Genomic DNA, 22,088 nt, shown 5'->3' with positions numbered 1-22,088 from the left:
ATTAAGTGGGATCGGTTGTATGAATAATTTTTCATCAATTTATACAATCATAGATTATTTATTTTGACAGATTTAAGACTATTTAATTCTTATTATCTCATTTCAAGTTATTTTAGGTCTATCACATTCACTATTTTCTTCCAAGTTATTTTAGGTCTACCTCTACCCTTTCTACAGCCTCCACAGTAACTGACTCACTTTTTCTAACTCACTAATGCATTATGTGGCCTATGTTGCAAGTATTCATACCATCTAAGTCATCCCTCCCTATCTTATATTCTATAGGAGTTACACCTAACTTAGAATGAATATGTTCATTCATTAATTTATCTTTCAGTGTTATACCACTAATCTATTTAAGCATTATTATCTCATTAACTTTTACTTTTTAGATATTCGATTTCTTCGTTGCCCAACATTCTGATCCATATAGCATAATTGGTCTTATAGTCGTCCTATTGATGGGAAATTGGTCAAAGATGAAATTAATTAATGATGTATATATATATATATATATATATATATATATATATATATGTATGCACACACACAAAGGATTTTATGAGAAATAGAATCTTTCAAAGTATTGAAATTAAAGACATTAATCATCATATTTAGTTTTGGGTCTTAATTATGCACCTATAGAATGTTATTATAAACCTTTTAAATAGACAATATGTGTATGATTATGTTCAAAATTCTATATAAACACAAGAAAAAGTCCATCTCTTGACCTCAATGTCACTATGATATTTTAGTCACACCTAAAGAAAAAGAAAATAAAATAATTGCAAATTTATATCTCTTGAAATTTTCTTCTACTATAGAATCTAAAGTGTCTGCCCGTTGCTTTTAAAATTATTTCTCCTTTTTATATATTACAATTAATGGGAATAATACTTCAAGGACGAACCAAATTAAGATTTTAGTAAAGTTAATTTCAGATTATTGGAATTTTAAATTCTTGAAATTGTATTATGTCAAGTTGTCAACCACAACTGTGTTTGGTTTATTGGTTATTTATATTACCATGGAATTCCATTACTGTTTTTTTTTAGTTTCTAAAAGTTAAGAAAATTATAAATTATGCTTCTAGAGATGGTAATATAAAGGCTTACATTTCTAGAAATTTATGTAATAAAAATGAACACAATGGGATCTTTCAGCTCAAGTATTGTACCCTTTTTTGATTGGCCTATTTTAAGTCATGGATGCCTTTGGTGTGTGTGTGTGTGTGAATGTATATCACTCTACATTAATTAGAATGCTTTCACTTTGGTTGGATTTTTGTCAATTTTGGTCAATTATTAAAAAAATTAATTAATGTAGTTCAATACTTAAATGTAGGGAAAAATAAATAAAAAGTATAATATACAATACAATTCAATTTATACAATTTGTCACCATAAAAAATTACACAGATCGGACAGTCTAGATGAGGCCACGTCGTCGCTAGAATACTTGGACCAAAATGTGACAAGTGTCACCATGCAAAAAAATCTCAGAAAATTTGTATAAATTTTCGAAAAATTTGGGAATATTTTTAAAGGCCCTTTTGCTCAAAATTTGACAATTTTTTCCAAAGTTTATTTGGAAATCCCAATGATTTTAAAAAGGGTAAAAAGGTGTTAGTGTATTTTAATATTATTATTATATTGTTTGTGTATTATAATACTATTATTATTTTATTATTTTCTTGGAAAAGAAGATGTACCCTGGGTTATGATCATTCATTCATGAATCTCATAAATGCATAAGATTAATTATATGAATATACCTTGAATCTAGGGTTGTATCTACTTAATATATACATATCTTATTTATTAAGTACATGGAGAATGAAGAGTCATTTTGTGCCTATAAATAGACCCTTGAGGCATTAGCACAATACACCAACCTCTTCTTTTCATTCTCATGATCATATCATCCTTATTTTGAGTCTAGAGAATTTGACAAGTAAAGAAATGTGTTTTTTTGTGGAACTTTGGACTTCTCCATTTGTATGAAATTGGAAAGAGTCATACGATTCAAATCGGGTTGTTGTATTCTGGGGGAGACAAGTCTTGAGGAGTTTTACTGTACCAGTTTGTGGGCTAAGCCAATAAATCGCAAAGGTTTGAATCTCCTTAAAGAGAGTGAGATATCTGTGCCTCAACCTATTTGTGAATCGTGGTTTTATTTATTATTTATATTATTTGTTTTTTAATAATTTTAAGGAGATTCAAAATATGGAGCCTATAATTGAGAAATCGAATGAAAATGTTGGAGATCGCAACAAGCTTTTTTTTTCGGTTTAAAGGAGCTTACTTCAAGAGATGGAAACGTAAGAAAATCCGGAAGGTTTTGCAGAATAAGTACGATACCAAGGAGGCAAGAGGGCAATGTGCAATTATGCGATAAAATGGTAATACCAATAATGGTAATACCACAAAGGTAAATTTTATTACTTTCGAACATAATAATTTGCCCAAAGGTCTTTTTCCTAGAAACCCTCAATTAAAACCTAAGAGGAGAAATATGAAAAATAATAGTAGATCTCACAAAATGAATAGGGGCAATCCTAAACAAAAGAATTTGAACCAAGGACCCCCTTACAAGTAAGACAACAATATTTGTTATGTTTATAGCAAAAGTGAGCATATTGCTCAAATTTGCAAATTTAAAAAACGTGGGTCTTTTCCTCAATCTAATATAGTTGAGGAACCATTTGTGACAATGTTTACTAATATAAATAAGGTCCACAGTATTAAGGGGTGGTAGGCAAACTCAGGTGCTAATAGACATATCTGTTATAATAAATCTTTGTTCAAGTGTACACTCCTTTTAAGAAACCCAAAACTATTATACTCATTTTTTGTTCAAATTTGCATGTCATAAATAAAACAAAAACAATGCTCAAGAAACATTTTGAGATGAAAGATTTAAATAAGACTAATATTATTTTAGACATGAAAATTACAAGATCGTGTAATGGTATATTTCTTGATTAGTCGCATTACATTGAAAATTTTTTGAATAAATATGGTTATGATAAGTGCAAGCGTGTTACTGCTCCTTTTGATTCAAGTAATCACTTATTTCCTATTAAGAATGAAAATGAAGTGGTTAATCAAGAGAAATATAATACCATTATTGGTAGCCTGAGATATGCAACTGATTTAACTATACATGATATTGCATATGTAGTAGGAATACTTAGTACTCGAGCAAGCCGGGTAGAGAACACTAGAATGCTCTTGAACGTGTAATAAAATATTTAGTTGATACCAAAAATTATGGCTTATTTTTTACTAATTAAGCATCCTATTATACTTAAAGGTTTTTGTGATGTTGATTGGAATGTTTTTTCAGGTGATTCTTTTTCTACCAGAGGTTATATTTTTACTTTAGGTAGTGGTGCTATATATTTGCTGGAAATCTAAAAAACAAACAATAATTGCTAACTCAACTATGGAAGCTAAGCTTACACAATATTATGAGATCATATTTGAGTAGTAGCATCATTAATGCGAGTTATATAAAATCTTCCAAAAATCTTGCGGATCCACTGACTAAGGCCTTAGCAAGAGAAAGGATCCAGAATACATCGAGGGGGATGGGATTAAAGCCAGTAAAATCATGAACCATGAGGATAGCCAACCCAAGGACCAGAGATTGTTGAGAATTCCACTTGTGAGCTTGTCCCACATTGGAAAATTAAAGTGAATGATGGGTGTTGATATACATGGATGGACCCAAAACCTAGTTAGCTTGAGCTTTTGGGTCAAATTGGTGTTCACCCATGTGTATCAATCCCACCCATGGGCTCATCTGGTCCTAACAAGTGGTATCAGAGCTGACAGTTCATAACTCTGGGTGAGCGACATCGTAAAAAAGTCGAGACGGGAAGCTAATTCTCCTAACGTGCTAACAATTAGAGGACCAAGTGTGTGGCTGAGACCAATAAAGATCATCTAGGTTACGGATGGATCTGAATAGGGTCAAGACGTGGGAGGTAGGATTAGTTTGGAGGTACGTGAAATGCAATCTGAGGCATGTAAGACGCCAGTGGTAAGACCCACTTGAGCAACTGTTGGAGAATTATCCCAGAAGGGAGACTGTTTCCGTTCAAGGGGGAGTAGGAACTCACAAGTGAGGGGGAGATTGTTGAGAATTCCACTTGTAAGCTTGTGCCACATTGGAAAATTAAAGTGAATGATGGGTGCTTATATACATGGATGGACCCAAGACCCAATTAGCTTGAGCTTTTGGGTCAAATTGGTGTTCACCCATGTGTATCAAGCCCACCCATGGGTTCCTCCGGTCCTAACAGAGATCTTGTAATTGGGTTCAATGGAAAGAACGAATCATATGGTGGTTGTAAGAAATGTACTATTATTTTTTAACTCATCCCTATGGTACATAAGTGCATTTATCCTGTAACGGAGGAGGTTGAGTTTTTAAAAACTCTTAATGATAATATGTATCTCTTATGAGTGGAGTGTCGGGGTTACAGGAGCACCTTTGACAGATTTCATCTATGTGAGCATGGGAGTAGGGCCGCTCTCTATGAGAAGTGGGCTTATTCTCAAATATGCTAATGAAACTGGGATTAGCACAATGCCGAAATGTGCTGAATAATGTCCCTACACACCCGTTTTACAAATAGTACCTAATTAGTTATGATTACCTTTGAATTCAACTTATCAAGACTTTAATTCTTTCATTTTTTATATTTACCGACCTTTAATGTACTAGATAAACCCGCATAAGACATCAATTATCCTCACCTCTAAATCCTCGAAGGAATGCGCAAAACACCACGTTGAAGCATGTGATAGGATAAATTTTATCATGTAAATGTGTTTTAATGCATATTTATCTTCCATTAAATATTGGGTCAACCTTGGACGAGACAACATTTACCCTTATCTAGAGATCCCGAAGGTATGCACATGACATAACCTTAAGGCTCGTTATTGGATTTTTTAATTAAGGTTCTTTAAATTTTCATTCAAAATTCACATCTCAAATAAATATTCAAAAAGTATCTCACCAAAGGTCCAACTACATCACATGCATATATAAGATTACACATCAACAAAGTAACATTAAACAATTCAAAATAGCATGCATATCTCTAACTTAAGTCAAGTCAATTGGAATGCTTTCTCATGCAAGTCAACTATATTTTGGTCTAATTTTAACATCTCATACTAATGAATGAAAAGTTTGATTTACAAATGTTAAAACACAAACAAAGTCCAAACACCTCAAAAATTTTAAAGCCACAAGGGAAATTGCTCAAGAAACTTTTGGTATTTTATGAAAATTTTTTGCATTTTTTTTTTTTTAAAAAGCAACAATTTATGGAGACCAAAAACAGAAGAAGAAGATATAAGAAAATTCAAAAAAAAAAAAATTCTAATAAGGATAAAAAAACCTAAGAAAACCAAAATCTAGAAATAAATCCCCTAAAAATTTAATGCAGCAAGTCAACTAAGAATTTAAAAGAAAATCAATTTTTGGAATAACGAAAGTTAAATTAAATAAATATGTAATAAATAATAAATAAAAATAAATTAGGAAAATGATTTTGAAATAAAAAAGAAAATGGTTTTTTTCTAGTTATTCCCTATTTTTTAGGAATTTTTTGCAATGAGAATTTAAAAAAAAACTTAAAAGATATTTTTAAAATTGAATAAATAAATAAATAAAAAATAAAAGAGGTAGATTGATCTATCAGTCTGCACAAATTGGATGATTGCTCTAGAGTTAAACTAACTTAAGTAATCACGTGCACACGACACTTGCTCAGGCGGAAACTGCATGACCTTTTCGGTCATTTTCTTTGGCAGCTCAACCTATTCCAAGCCTGTTGACCTTATTGGTCATATCCCGTTTTGAGTATGACAAGTACTCTAATATTTAATGGTTGATGAATTTATGTGCAGGACCAATCGGAAGTATCATATGGTGCACGTACATGGCACATGAAGTGAAGACCTGAAGACCTTGAAAGTTATTTCATGTTGTATTGTAATTTAATCATTTTGGGTCTGTAATAATAAGATAAGAAAATGGTCTGTAATAATTAATGTCTTACCTACATGGTAGGATGGATAAGCTCAAGACCATAGATGGACTTTAGGGAACACCCTTCGGTCGACCTTCACCGACGCCGGATTTTTTTGGTGTCCTAAAGAAGACTTAGAATGACCCTAGGACACTCACACATGCATATATATGTATGGTCATTTGAATATCGTGATTGCATGCTTAAATAGGACCGAAATGCACTAAATGTGCACATTCGGTCGACCATACTCCCATGTACAAAATCCTCTCGGTCAACCAAACCAGTGCCAGGTCAACAGATTGACCACAACCCGGTCGATCGAACTTGACCAATTCATTTATACCCGGTCGACCGAACTCCCTAGGAGTCAACATAATTGACATTCTGGTCGACCATGCCTAAAATGAATAACAACGCCCTAGTCAACCGAGTTCCCACGTGTGAGAACTCAACGGCCTGGTCGACCGACCTAAATTGTTCAAATAGTTCTCGTTCGACCGAACCGCGCTAAAAGGGAAAAATCGCCCCAAACCTCCAATTCCGATCGACCGAACTTGCAGTTTAATTAATACCCAATCGACTGAACTTCAAGCAACTTGGTCAACCGAATTTCCTTCGGTCGACCAGTGCTCTCGGGTTGCCCCAATATTTTTACCATGGTTAATATTTTTAAACGAGGTTAATTATATTAAAATATATTAAAACTTTTTTAATAATTCCATATGGGTCTTGAACGGTCATATTTTTGGGAAACTCCATATATACTCCCTTATTTGCAAAAATTAGCAAGAGATTAGCAAAACAATTAGCAATTTTTTTCTAATTTTCAAAAGCTCTATTTCTTACATCCAAACTTCATTTCTTCATTCTTACCCATCCTCATTGCAAATCTTGCTAAGTAAGAGTGCTATTGTGAGTATCAAGTTAAGCTTACACTCTCGTTAGTTCTAGTTGATTGATATATATTTTTATCCAAGAATAAGTTTGAAGTTTTTCTAGGAGACTTCATTAATAAGTCTTCCGTAAGAAAACTTCGTAGAGCTTGTGAGTTTTGTATCATCATTGCAATACTCAAGAGTTCGTATTACTTTTTGTTTGTGAAATAAATTTTTACTAACCGTTTTCAAATATCTAATGTGCTTATTTTTGAGAAAAATATTTTTGGATATTTGCTTGTGAGATCTTTGTTATTATACCTTTTGATTGATAATCTCATCTTGACACAAAGATCTAATAATTTTTACAAACCGATTTCAAATATCTCGTGTGATTTACTTTGAGAAATATTTTGTTGAGATATTTGTGCATACTCAAAAAGATCTTTGTTGAAATATCCTTGATTGATTTTATCTTACTGAACACAAAGATCAAATTGTTTTATAAATTAAACCTGAATATCTCTTGTGGTTTATTTGTACTAAAATATTTATTGAGATATTTAAAGTGTGCTAAGGATTTTTATTTGTGCATTGCAATCGAAATCATCATTTTGACACAGAGATCATATTGTTTACACTCTCACGCACTAATTGCAATATTTGCATAGATATTTGAGAGTAGACACTTAAACTACACTGAGCTTATAAAATCCTATCTTTTGATAGTGTATTGATTATTCTATGCGTATTGAGTACATATATGCTTTACATGAAAGTATAATCATTGTACCATTTGATTGAGAAATTACTATTGTATTCAGGCATGGCTTGAGGGGGCGGCAATCCAGTCTGGGAAGGAATGTGTAGGTTGAGGTTAGCTTTGTGTTAATTGATCTGGCTGTAAAGGTTGAGATCAGTCCTGTGCATGGTTGTTTAGGTGCCGCTCCACCCATTAAGTGAGTCTATAGTGGTAATCCTTGTGCTTGTTAGCCAAGGAGAGGATGTAGGCACTTTGGCTGAACCTCGATAACATATCGCGTGTATCATTTACTTTTTCCGCACTTTACTTTACTGCACGTGTATATTTATTTATTGATTGCATAGATTGACCTAGGGGATAAAATTTTTAAATACCAATTCACCCTCCTCTTGGGATTGCACCAAAGCTAACAAAGCCCTTCTCCAACCTCTTTTGACATCGGAACAACATGCCATCATTGTCCTTCGACTCCTTTTGGTTCGATAACTTCATCCTTACCCTCAAAATAACATGAAACCCATAAAAAAAAATTAAGCCTTGAAAGTAGGGTCTGTGGACACCCCATTTTGCCTAAGGTTTTACATAACAAAATTTAGATTTTTTGTTTTAATTTTGATGCTCTCTAGGGTCTTCTCCTAGGTGCGGTCCCTCATTTAGGTCATCCTCACTGCCCAATTCAAACATGTATGTAATAGTTTCTTTCTAATAAGTTCTTATTAGTACAATCAATAAAATCAAAATAAAAAAATGAAAAAATAATATATATATATATATATATATATATATATATATATGAAAAATGAAAAAAATAATAAAATAACTCCATCTTGGTGTGCCAATCCCCTAATGTAGGTACCTGCACACACATCAAAAGGAAGAGGTTTTAGTTAGCAATAGTTTAGTAAATGTAAATAAATTAAAAATGAAAATTAACTAATTTGTTTTAGAATTGATTGATCAATCTAATATGATTGGTGGTTCTCCCCATACCATATAAATAGAGTTCTTCAGAGAAATGGAGGGGTGGAAAAATTGGGGCTGAGAAAATAGAGATAAAAATGAGATAGAGATATTGGAAGAAGGGCTTTTGTAACGATCCCAAAAATATATATACAAGATTAGTGGAATGATCCTAAAAATATATATATTTAAAAATAAAAAAATAAAATTAATTAATTATAATATAATATATTATAATAATATTATAATATATATATACACACACACACACATATAAATATATGTTATTAATACTTCAAGCTTTAGGAAGACCAATTTCTCGCCCCCCCCCCCCTTGATATCTCAGCGTCTCTCTCTCTCTCTCTCTCTCTCTCTCTCTCTCTCTCTCTCTCTCTCTCTCTCTCTCTCTCCACTTTCTTTTTCTCTCTCTCTCAACTCTGCTCTCCAAGGATTTAACTGGAGAGATTTCATCATTTGCACGTAGTAGGCACCAATCCAGGACTAGTGTAAGTGGGTTAGATTATGTCAAATTTTATTTTAAAATTATGCCTGATTAAATTTGATTACGTGAATTTAATCATATCCATATTATTTAAATATATGTTTGAGTTCAATTAAACTGCAGAGATTGGATTATATCGGGGTTTTTGAATATATTGGAATTAAATTAAATATGTGAGATTGATCATATAAACTTATAATTATTATACAAATTGTGTGGCATGAATTTAATTTATTTTATTGCATATTTAAGTAAGTTATTTTGTGGTGTTATATTTATTTTGTGTTTTATTGTGAATTTTACAGTATTATATTTGTTACGTGTTTGATTGGGAAAATGATCAGATTATTATACTGTTTAATTGCATAAAATGTATTATATGTTTTAACAACCCTGATGGCCGCAGTTATAAATGAATATTAGTACAGCCACACTGTTGTAAAAGTGTTGGCGGTGGATAGTGGATTTGGCCTGGGGTATGAGTATAAGTGTGAGAATGAATATGAATGTGATTGGCAAATCTCACTTACAGACATGATATTTGACTTAGTCTGGTTTGTTGGTCAGCTAACCAACTATGCCCAGTCTTCGGACCGCCCAAACCGGTCATGGGGGTAAACATGACCTGCATAGGCCAAAATGAGTTCTTTTATACATATTTATATATTTATGTGACTGTGGACAATTAAGAGGCTTAAATGATGTTTTGGAGAAGAGTTCATATATTTAATTATATATGTGACCTACGTTTTATAAATGCAATTTTTATTAAAGTAAAATTATTAAATGTATTTTTATACTGTCAAACTCATTTTAGATATACACTGATAATAATCTAGTCCATACTTACTGAGAGGTGTCTTACCCAATTATTTTCATATATTTCAGATACCTTGAGGAACTTAACCGAAATCAGAGTAGCGTAGTGGAAGCGTGGGTAAGATAGTAAGAATTATTTAGAGTAGATCTTAAATTAGTTGTATTTTTAATGTTTTAGAATTTTAAGGATGATAATATTTGATATTGGAGATATTGTTGTGATAAAAGGTTTTTAGTACTCTGGTATATATATTTGAGATCTTCCGTTGTGTTAATATTCGAGTCGTCTCAACTTTTCTAAGTAGGAAATGAAAGAGAAGCCAAAGTTTCTCAAAGGGAAAGGAACAACTAGGAATTGTAGAGAAATAGAAAGTGGGAAGAAGCAAAAAACAAGAAGATGCACCAACAAAAACAGTAAAGAAGGAGAAAAAGGGGACCTAAATAGTAGGTATTCCATATATTTTTTTTTTGTCCCATTTTTAATGCATTGAATTTTTAATTAATAGTGAGTGATAAAATGTATGAATAAGTAAGTTACAAAATCAAATCAGTTTACAAAATTATAAGATGAGAATGGTTATTTCAAAGGGTTTAATTTTGCAATTCAAAGGTTCTTTAAAGGCTTAAACCTAGAACCTCAAAACAGGAACCTTAAGTCTCAAAATTCAAGTCCTATATTCCCCAAAGAGAGGCCCAACATTTGAAAATCAAAAACTCGGCAAAGATCTCAAAATTTTCTAAACAAATGCTGATTTTTACTCAAAAAATCGAATATCTGTTGACTTTTTGAGTCTGATCCCTATTTTGATACTGACAAAGTACTCGCATCTCATGTGTGTATTTATTGTTTTTGAACAAGTTTATATTTCAGTACACACATGAGATAAAGGAGAAATGGAAGCCCGAATGACTTAAAGAACAAATTGTCCGATGCATTCCATGAAGAATCAGAAGAGCAAAAGAACAAAAACAAGACATCTGATTTAATTTGTATATGCATTTTAGTTTTTATATATCTTTGGTCTGTAATAATGCATACATCTTGCATGATATTGATTGAATGCTTAGATGACCGTAGGTTGACCATAGGGAACCAAATGACCTTAGGGCACTTAACATTTCTAAGAAAAATCTTTTTCAAAAAGACTAAAATCATACAAAAGGTTTAAAAATAATTTAGGGTCAAATTTGGGGCAAAAATAGACTTTAATTGACCGAGGTTGACCAACGTTGGAGTTTTTAGGTTAATTAAATAGTCTCGGTCGATTGACCCAGTAAGGTTTAAATCATCACGATCAACCGAACACTCTGTTGGCTAAAAAGTCAAAATGTTGACTAAGCCACGGTCGACTGAACTCTTGGCAGTATAAATGTCTCGATAGACCAAACCGGTCAAAAGTCAACATGTTGACTATGCTCGGTTGATTGTTCTATTTTGAACGCACCTTCCTTAATCGACCGAAGCATAAAGCCTTTGACACCCCAACAACTTGGTTGACCAAATACATGGTTCAAAATGAGCTCGGTTAATCGAAATTCAATGAGTAGTCAACCGAATCTAAACCATGGTCGATTGAACCTATGAAGGGTTCAAAATCGCCCTGAGATGGTCGATCAAACCTGTAGTTCAAAATTGCCACGGTCAACTGAACTTACAAATGTGGTCGACCAAACCTTTCCCTTGGTCGACCGAACCTCTCGGGTTGCCAGGTTTTTACCATGGTAAACAAGGGTTAATTTTTAATTAAATATGGTTAAACATTTTTAAAAATTCCCTTTGTGTCCCCAACGGTCATATTTTGGCCAAAGTCTATAAATACCATTCCATTTACTTTGATTATTAACTTTAATTAGCCCAAATTTTCTCTCAAATCCATTTAATCAAAGTTCTCCCAAAACATATTTTATTATTAAAATCATTCTTTTGGGGCAAAATCTTGTATACAAATCTCTCCAACTCTCTTTCATACTTTTATTTCAAAATCATTTTTAAGGAGAGTATTTTATTTATAGCATTTTATTTGCATATACTCTCACTTAGCACTTTATCTTTGAAAAATATTTTTGAGAGTATTGCTTAGGTTTTCTTCCGGTTATTTCTTTGATAAATATTTTTGGGAGAAAATTATTTATAGTACAAATATTTTCTTGAGTTTAAATTCTTAGATTCTCCAAATATTCTTTATTTGCAAAAATATTTATAGGAGAACTTAATACTCATTTTTCATATATATTTTATTTGTACAAATTTATTTGATAGCATCATTTCTCTACTAAGCATAACTCATATCATAAGAGAGCGCATATATTTGAACTTTAATGTGTACATCCATGCTTATATTAGGAAGCGTTGTAGTATGTACAAAAATATTTTTAATGTATTGGTTGGGTTTCACCCAGAATTGAACTGGAAGTCTTAGCCTCGTAAGTGAGACCAATTCGGTTCAGCCCGGGAAATTGAATTGGGGAGTTTCCGCCCCGTCAGAGGGACAAGTTAGGGTCAACCTTGTAATTGAGTTGGGGTTTACCTTGCCCTGTAAGGAAATGTTCTAATGGCTTCTACTCCGCTCGTTTAAGTAAGTAGGGATAGTGTAATCCTTGGGGGGTATGCTCAAGGCGGAGACGTATGCGGGTTTGGCCGAACCTCGACAACAAATATCGTGTGTCACTCTCTCTCTCTATCTCATTTAATTATTGCACTTTAGTTTCCATATGTGTATGCTTGCTTATTTACGGTCATAATTATTCGCATACACACATAAAATTAAAATGAGATATATTGCACACGTGTATGTTTGCACTAATAGGTTAATCGTTTTACATATACGCTTATAATATTGAATGGGATATGAATTGTGATGAATCGGAAAATATTTAAAATAGTTAAAAAGTTTTAAAACCCAATAACCTCCCCTCCTCTTGAGATCACACCAATTCCAACAATATCCATAACTAAAAAACTAGATTTGAGAACTTGGATCTAACGACTCTAACCCGATTTGGGTCCAAGTCAAGAAACCCAAAGACCCAACCCTGGTCAAATGACTTGAGTCTTACCCAACAACCCTAACCCAACTAAACTTTGACTTGGGTCAACTAACCCACCCAAAACTTTTTGACTCAAGCTCGACCAAAGCTTGGCCTAGACCAAAGCCCATCCTAAACTAGCTCAAACCTAAGCCCAAGTAATCCTAAGCCCAAACCAAACCTAGACCTAAACTCAACCTAGTGATCTGTTTGGCCCAAATACAAGGCCTAGTTCTAAAAACCAAGGCTTAGATATCCAACCTGGCTAACCCAATAGTCAAACTAGCCTAACAACCTAATCTACCCTAAACCCAATTTAGTTTGACCCAGCCTAAATTAAACCCTAATCTAACTTAATCACCTAACTTAGGTTAGTCTCATCCTTAAGCCTATTTGGTTCCTAGGAAAAAACAAGAAAGCTTGAGAAAATCCCCAAGGAAAATCAATTCAAAACAAACAATAAATAAAAATAGAGACAAGGGAAAGGGGATTCACCTTTGGGTTCGGATCCATGTTCAAGGAAACTAGGATCAATAAGCAAAGAACTTGATGCTCTCTGCCTTTTTCTTTATCTAAACCTGCAAAATGATAACAAGGGGCAGAGTGAGATGATTGAGAGAGAGAGAGAGAGAACAAGAGAGGTCAAGGAAAGAGAGGAATAGAAAAGAAAAGAAAAAAAAATTGAAAAATATATATATTAGTTTTTTTAAAAAAAATTAGTAGGACACGTGTCATTGTATGAATGGTGACTTATGGCACAATCAAGACTGCGCATTTAGAGGGTGACATGGCGCGATCTTTGCCATCTTAATTATGTTTTCTCTAGACATTCGGATCACTGCCACATCAACGATCTAAAAGATAAGAATAAAGTGTGATAATACCATATTATAGGGGCATTAACATCTAACCCCCAAAACAGTGAGAGCAATTTGGTCCAAAAGCAGGACCCTATTGGAATGGAAATTCCCTAAAACTTATTGAGTGGGAAGAGGAGGTATGTTGTTAGATTACCACTTTACCTAAAAGTTTAAGTTATTAGGTTATGAGTCAATAATGTATATCAAGTTTTAACACTTCCCCGCATGTGCAGCCCGACAGCACGTGTAGAGAGATAAATACACGATAAATAGCACTCATGGTAGGGAACTGAATAATTTTTTTAAAAAAAATACCATAGTAAGTGCGGGTAACAAGATTAAAATCCAAGACCTCCTACTAACCAATTCTGATACCATGTTAAATTACCACTTTACCTAAAAGCTTAAGCTGTTAGGTTAAGTTGTAATCTAACATAAGTGACAATGGAATTGCCTATATTTTATAAAAATCTTTCATTCTTATTAATGTTATCTGATGCCTAAAGAAATATGAGAACTAGATGCCACAAACATCGTATTCATAGCAATGTTGAAAGAAGTTACTCACCAAATAATTTTTTTGTCCCATTCCTCCCCTCCTTTAACCTTTAATCTTGCTTTAGATTTTCCATCACGGGGCCTTTCATGTACATCCACTTGGCTCAATCCCTTTCTTCCATAAATACATCTCCTAATTTCACTAATAATTCCCACTAAGTCAATTTTTTTTTTCCTTTTTCTCTTTCTTAGAAAATAATATGCAAAACAAATTTTTTGTTTGTTTTTTTTCTACCATATTTTCTTATTTCCCATTTCTTTAATTTTTGAAATTTAACAGTGACGTGCTAAATTCTTCCATTCATACTTTTATAGAGAGTCCAAGTTTACACGTATGCACAATTTCATCTATTTTTTTAAATTTGAGATACTACAGTAGTTATTTTTTTAACAATTTGTTTCTTCAAGTTTATATTTAAATTTGGGGAATTTGGATAAATACAATATTAAATTATATTAAAATTTATTTAATTCTTACAAATTTAAATTCAAACTTTAAAACCCTTCCTGCCAAACACTTGAAGATAAATTTTGGGTTGAAAAATTGGGAATAAGATAAAAGTAGTACCTAATTTAGCTGTTATTGGTGTAGGCATAAGATGAGCACATAGGCTGATTTTCAATAAATATTATTCTAACACCAAAATAAATTTATATTATACTTGCGAATAAAACAAATATAATTGATGAAGATGGGCTACAAATCTGGACCCAAAGAATTGTGCACAAAATCAACTTGAACAGTCCGCCCTGTAGGCCCATATCAACAGTCCATGGTGAGGGCCCATATTATATTGCTAAAAATGAATAATAATAATAATAATAATAATAATAATAATAAGAATAATGTCACCCTCTTTTATCACAAAAGAACAAATTACAAGTCAGAGAATATGAGTTCATAAAAAAAAGTTAAAAAAAAAAAAAGAAAACAAAAAAAGAGAGGAGAAATTGAAAAAATAAAAATTCATGGGCTACAAATTAGGAAAAACTATGACGTTAGGGGTCTTTCCAAAATTATAATAAATTCTAAAATGCTTCCGTGTGGTGTGAAAAAGCTTGGAATGCGTAGTGCGCACTCCGCGTCCCCTAGAAGATACCAGCAGCCAGTAATTTAATTTACCCAAAAAAACTAGAGTACAACAGTCTTAAGCGCGGAGTACCAGCCTCATCAGCACGAGCATGGGGGCTGGTACTTTCCTTTCAATTAAAACAAAAAAAGGAAAAAAAAGGTACAACTGACTCAGCGACTCAAAAGTCCGAGCTTTTTCAGACAAGGAACTATTATTCTCCACGCGCCTACGGTAAACGCCTTTTAAATCCGTCAAAAGTAACGGCTGTTCTCACGTCAAAACACCAGCAGCCGCTAACGCCGTTACCAAAACGACCTTACCCCTTCCCTCTCTCTCTCCCTCTGCAACTCAGAATCCAAACAGAACTCTCTCCTTTCTCTCTCTCTGCACGAACTATCTCTGTCTCTCTCGCCATCTCTGTAGCTTTCTGTGTGTTGCTCGCTCACTTTATCTCTCTGTGCTGGGGCGCGGTGGCCGCACGGAGGTACGGATCGGTCGGGTCTGTCACAGGTATTTTGTGTTTTATGCGAAGGATTCATGTGTGCGGAGCACATGGTCGTTGATTTTAAATTTGTTTTTTATTTTCGGATTCTAGGTTTTTTTTTTTTTTTTTTTGGTGGAGGAGTTTTGACTGTGAATACCATTTTCCCGGCTTTAATTTCGGATCTCTCTGACCTATGTAGCGTCTTAACTATCGTTGTTCTAGGGTTTCTATTTAGACTTACTCCCAAGTGCCCTGAAAACAAGCAGATGAAACCGAATCGAAGTTCCCTCTCTTCTTGCCACTTTACTTCGAATTTTTTTTTTCCCTGTTATTTGTGTGTGTGTGTGTGTGTTTTCTGGGTTTATTTTATTTTTATTTTTTGTATAAATTCAATGTTGTTGTGGTTGGTCTCGATTGTGAGGGTGGGTTGAAACTGGAGGGTCGGCCATGGAACTGTGATGGGTGAATTGACTGTCATTATTGTTCTTGACTTGGAAAATTCTTCTTTATTCTTGTTCATTACATGTGTTTGACTCGGGATGGCAGAGCTTGGAACCCACCCCTGAATCAATTCAAACTGGGTTGGGGAAGAGTTATGTAATTGAAGAGTAATTTTTGTTTTTGAAAATTTGGAAAATTTTATTCAGTGGTGTTTTGTTCTGCAGAGTTTCATTTTTTGGTCTGTGATTTGATGTTTGTTACCGAAGTGGTTCTCCAATGAGTTTTCCATGAGGTAAGAATTTTGGATCTACACGCGCTGGCTGTATGTTTAAGAATAAGAGAGAATTTTTTTAAGAAAAAGGGAATAATTTTGTATGGTTCTGAAATTTTAATGCTTCTCTCTTCAATATTGTGAGGTAGACATTTTTTTGGCTCCATATGTTTTTTTAACCTTTGAACAAAGCACTGTTAGGACTTTCACTACTTATATTCCAGTTCTCCCGTCAACGCTATTCTTTTTTAAGTTTTGTGAATATTGTGTTATTGTTTGATCGTCATTTTTTCCTTTAATTTAGTTGCCTTTAATTTCAGGAGAAGATCTGGCCTTGGGCTTTTCGTCTATGGTTGTTGCATTTGGATTGTTTGCACAGTTTAAACCTTATTGAGTGATAGTTGGTGGAAAGTTTTATTCATTTACCTGTGTATATGAGTGAGCATGGGATCTGCTTGTTGTGTTGCTGCCAGAGACAAAGCTATACCAAACAGATTGAGCAGTGAAACTGTGCATAGAAATGTTCGATACTCACCATCATGGAGTTTTCGATGGGATAACCGTGGACGAGTAGCAGGCGAAGTTGAAACTTCTGTGAGTTGGCTTTCTGATGGAGTTAGCAGGAGTTATGGTTCAGATATTAAATCTGGGACTCATGAGGATTCTACATATGCATCGGAAGTGGAGACTCTATCAGGAAGTTTGCAAACACCTACATGGCAGAAGTCTCCAGTTTCTGAACGAGCTGCTGAGAAATTGAGTTGTCCTACTTCAGGTGTGCTTCTGAAATGATCATTTTTGTTTTTTTTTTCTTTTCTTTGAGGATGCTGATTGCGATGTAAGTTTGTTGAAAAGGAATATTTCAAACTTTATTCTTGTTTTTCCTTTTTTGTCATTGTTTTGGGACTGGGAAAAGACCCTGCACTGAAAATTCACTTGTCATAGTATTAAGTTTAGCCCTTTGATATTTTTTAGGGCTATGATATGACAATAGGGTTCATAATTTCATGTGCTGATTATCTTACTGGATTGGATTCTACACTGATACTATTGTGAATCCATGACATGTTAGTTTTTTCATCTTACCTTGTACAAATTATTGTTTTATACTTTACTAATCTGGCATTTCATAGACCAAAATTCATCCCATAATTTGATCTACCCTAATAGTTCACAAAGAAAGAAACAAGGGTGATTGCAGATTAATTAACAGGTGGTTAAATCTCTTTACTTGCTAGATTATTGCCACCCTAGGATGCCATTGTTTTCTCTGGAGAGTGGCTGCAGGTATCATATGCACCAGATTATAGAAATATCAAACTGATCAGTTATGTTGTTGAGACATCGGAGGAATAATTGAGCAGTGCCAGTGTAAAAGAGCTAGCATAGAAGGATCAGCCCAAATGTAAGAGTTCAAAGTTAAGGAATGATCTTGCTTTTTTTTCCTTTTTGGTTATATATGTAGGTTAGCATTGAGGATATGTTCTGGATAAAAGAGTGAGTCACTACTCCAAGAACAAATAGGTTTTGAAGTTGAATTTTTTGGTAAGTTTTTGGTGTTCTTGTAAGTGTGACTAGTTTTTGGTTATCAAAACATTAATTTTTGACCTGTCAACTTGTGAAGTTTTATTGGAAGACCCTGTCTGATGTGACTTGTGAGGGTGCAAGCAAAAACAAACATGGTATTGGGAATAATTCTGGCAGTTCCATTTTGAAAACCTATTCCATTATATAGGTTGAAGGCCCTAATATTTAAGGAATGGCTGAGATATTGGGAAGAATTGTTTCTTTTTTTTTTTTTTTTGGGTGGTGGGGGGAGGGTGGCGGAGGAGTGTAAAAATGTGTTGTTCAGCTGGTATGGAATGCTGCCTACAGTCGTTATACTTGGTTTCTTCTTCTTCCTTGCTTAAACTCTGCCATAGTTTGGACTTTTTGAGAATATTAATGTTGCTATCTTTTTTTTTTTTACAAACTTATTGTGATAAGAATATTGTTAATATTACATGTTGGATAGTGTTGTGTTGAGTTTTAGACAAGTGGTTAAGCTCAGTGCGAGTTGTCCAAACAACAGTGGAGATAATCCAGCTGGTATACAGAGAAAAAAACTTCGGAGAGAATTCAGGTTAGCAGGAAAATGAAGCTTGCACATGAGCTGAGATACCTGTTTGCATTAGAGATAGCTGTATGTTTTAAAGGATTTGTGTAGCTAGCAGCAGGTAGTCATAATGTGAGGCTTTGTCAAGCTGAGTTGAGTTAGCCTTAACCATGAATTGAGTTGATCCCTCAAATCATTAATTCTATCAACTTTGGACACTTGACATAACCTGATTTGCTGCTTGAACCCTATGGTTTCATTAATATTCCATTTTTGTACTAGAAGTTTCATGTACAATAATATTTATTTCCTTCAATTCATTTTTGTTGTGCTTTAAAAACTATAATAATGATACTAAGGGCCTGTTCAGTTCTGTAAAATATTTTTGCTCTCCATTCCCATTTTTCTAAAGAAATTTTTTATAAAAAAAAAGTCACCTTATTTTTCAGTTTCTCAAAATTTATATTAAAAATTGGAAAACATTTACTTTATTCCAGCTTTCCTATACAAAAGTTGGATGATTGGAAAAAATGAGGTGGAATTTTCGTAGTTCTTTATAAAACTGGAAATGGGGAAAAAAATCCTGTTTTCAAAGGATTGAATAGGTCCTAACTATTTGTTTTTTAGAAACTAATGATACTCTGGAAATACTTTGTGCTGTCTGATAAGTCATAAATGAATATATATTATGATGCTCCTGAATGTGCTTGAGTCTCACTTGTTTTATGATTGACAGTAGGTTTGAAAAGGGATCATAGGGTCTTGATGATCGTCTAATTTGAATTCTTTTTTGTTTTATGCACCAAAATTTTATTTGCTTCATGAACTGTATTATGCTGTTGCCTTTCTATGCTTTGCTTGTTCTGTTAGATTTTTTTTTTGTTTTGAAAAAATTTATATTTTTATTTTGGCCTTGTGCGGGCTGTTTGGGATGATTAGATACATCTTTAGAGAGGGAAAAAGCTTAAATAATATCTTGTTTTGCATTTTATCTGAAATTTTTCTATGTTTCTTTTGCAGATCAGTCTATCTCAAGGAACATCTCCTTGGAGGTGAGTTTGGAGTAACTGGACCTTATTTTAGATAACATTCACATACTTCTCAATTTTGTTACTTATCGATATGACGATTTCCTCATTTTTTATCAATTTCCAGGTTAAAGAATCTACAGAATGTCCAGCTGCTTCAGATTTGCCTCCCATAAAACAATCTAATTCTGTACCTTCTAGCTCATCTTTGTCATCATCCATGTTGTCGTCCCAAACTTACCTACTTCCTGCTGGTTCAACCCCATCAAAGTGGCCCCATCGCTCTCCAGGACATCAACTGTCACGGCATGTGTCTGATAATCGAATCCGAGGATTAAAATCACCAAGCAGCTACACAGTTTCCGAAGAAAGACCGTCCTTTGTACCCCCCACATGGAGCAATGAATCAACTAGGGGCTCACATGGTGGGTCTTCAGATGGTTGGTCCATGCACGCCTTTTCAGAGCTCATGGTCACTTCTCAAAAAGAAAGGTGGTCTTTCGATAGTGAGTCCTTGGGTGACAAGATAACCAGATCAAGTAGCCGAATTTCAACGTCTCCATCTCTGGATCTGCAGACATGTGGGGTCTGCTCAAAACTCTTAACTGAGAAATCTTCTTGGAGTAGCCAGAAAATTTTTGCCAACAATGAGCTATCTGTGGTTGCAGTTCTCATTTGTGGGCATGTTTACCATGCTGAATGCTTAGAGAATATGACTCCTGAAATCAACAAGTATGACCCAGCTTGCCCCGTTTGTACTTTAGGTGAGAAACAGACCCTAAAGTTGTCTGAGAAAGCATTGAAAACAGAAATGGATTTTAAGGCTAAAGCCAGCAAAAGGTCAAGGAATCGGGTTGTGGACAGCAATTTTGATGGTGATTCTGTTGTGTTTGATAATCGAAAAAGTAATGGACTTGAACGGAAAGGTCCCAAGATGGGCTCTAGTTCTAGCATGAAGAGTTCCTTGGGGAAACCTTTCTTGAGGCGTCACTTCTCCTTTGGGTCAAAGGGAACTAGATCATTTTCAGAAAATCAGTCTACAAGAAAAAAAGGATTTTTCTGGACAAGATCCAGCAAGGAATGATCTCCTTCCATTTGGCTCTTAAGACTCTTAAAGAGGTAAGCACCCATCTCTGTTCCATGACGCTTGCAGTTAAATTTCTCTGGAAATTTTATTTTTTTCCTTGGCTTGGCACTAGTAGTAAATTGTGTATATTTCCGCTTTAATGCACCTCAGCACTAGATTTTTTAATTTTATAAACCATAATTTTAAATTCTTGGGACTGTTTCGAGACTGAGTGTCTACCTTTATTTGGATTCTAGGGTTTATTTCTCCAATTTCAGTCCAACACAGTGGTGGAGGAAACAAGGCCTTGCTTATGAGGGTACTGTTTACGGACAAGTGTCCTCTTTGAAATGTCATCTAGGAATGGTTTAGCTTGTGAAGTTACACTGTAAAGAAAGGGGAAAAAGAAACACATTGGAAGAAATAATTCAACACAGAGAAAAGAAAAGAATAAAGAAAAGAATTTAGTAGAATGAAAATGCCTCATGAGGCTATTCTTGTTTTTCACTTTTCTAGAACTATATTTGTCGCTTGCATGGATGCGTAGATGGATTGATTCAAAAGAAATTTTATTGGCTGAAGAACCCTGCGATGCCGAAGGGGGCAGTGTCATCCTAATAGGCCTAAGCAGCAGCTTTCTCACTGACTGCACTACAGTGGTTAAATTGAATGATCTTTTTAGTCAGTTGCAGGTAGGAGCACAACTTACCTGTATTTATAGGAATTTGCATGCTTCCATGTGGATTGGTAGCCAATGCTATTTTATAAATTTTCTGAAAGGCTTGATAAATGGTTCTTGATTGGTATGCATATTTTTATGGAATTATTGATTACACTGTATTATTGGTACATGGCTTTTGATAATGCAACATGTGGGACATGAAACTCTTGCTGTAAATTTACAGTTGTGCAAACATTTTAAGTTGATTTTTTAGTGCCAATGTATTTCATGATGAAAAGCTAGTAATTTTTTTAGTTTATGTTTGGTCCATAAAGTATATAAATTCATAGGAATTGGATGGTATATGACGAACGTATACAGAATGTAGTAATTTAGAAAGAAATTACTCATACTAAAATTTATGTTGTTCCATCTGACACAGAATAAGAAGGGAATAGATATTTTTGTGGTAATTTCTTGTTATGGATTCATAAAAACTTTTGCATTATTCTTTGTTTTAGGATAACATATTTTTTTAAACTATCAA

At 33.9% G+C, this 22,088-nt stretch overlaps 1 protein-coding gene across 5 annotated transcripts; it reads left to right on the top strand.

The window, feature by feature from the left end:
* The first annotated feature begins 15,828 nt into the window (after positions 1-15,828).
* Positions 15,829-21,839, top strand: LOC131156482 (uncharacterized). 5 transcript variants are annotated; one of them, XM_058110199.1, is made up of 6 exons: positions 15,925-16,005; positions 16,645-16,712; positions 17,165-17,466; positions 19,807-19,838; positions 19,942-20,933; positions 21,138-21,839. In XM_058110199.1, the coding sequence occupies exons 2-5, from the start codon at positions 16,708-16,710 to the stop codon at positions 20,896-20,898; spliced, it is 1,296 nt and encodes a 431-aa protein (XP_057966182.1). In that variant the 5' UTR covers positions 15,925-16,005; positions 16,645-16,707; the 3' UTR covers positions 20,899-20,933; positions 21,138-21,839. The 5 variants fall into 5 exon arrangements, with proteins under 5 accessions (XP_057966181.1, XP_057966178.1, XP_057966180.1 ...); XM_058110198.1 differs by lacking the exon at positions 16,645-16,712 and having other exon boundaries at positions 15,829-15,979; positions 17,012-17,466; XM_058110195.1 differs by lacking the exon at positions 16,645-16,712 and having other exon boundaries at positions 15,842-15,979; positions 17,012-17,466; positions 21,397-21,839.
* Positions 21,840-22,088: the final 249 nt, after the last annotated feature.

Source organism: Malania oleifera, chromosome 5, assembly GCF_029873635.1.
Source record: "Malania oleifera isolate guangnan ecotype guangnan chromosome 5, ASM2987363v1, whole genome shotgun sequence".
NCBI classification, from domain to species: Eukaryota; Viridiplantae; Streptophyta; class Magnoliopsida; order Santalales; family Ximeniaceae; genus Malania; species Malania oleifera.
Note: the sequence above shows the minus strand (reverse complement) of the source record. Positions and strands in the feature narration are given on the sequence as shown.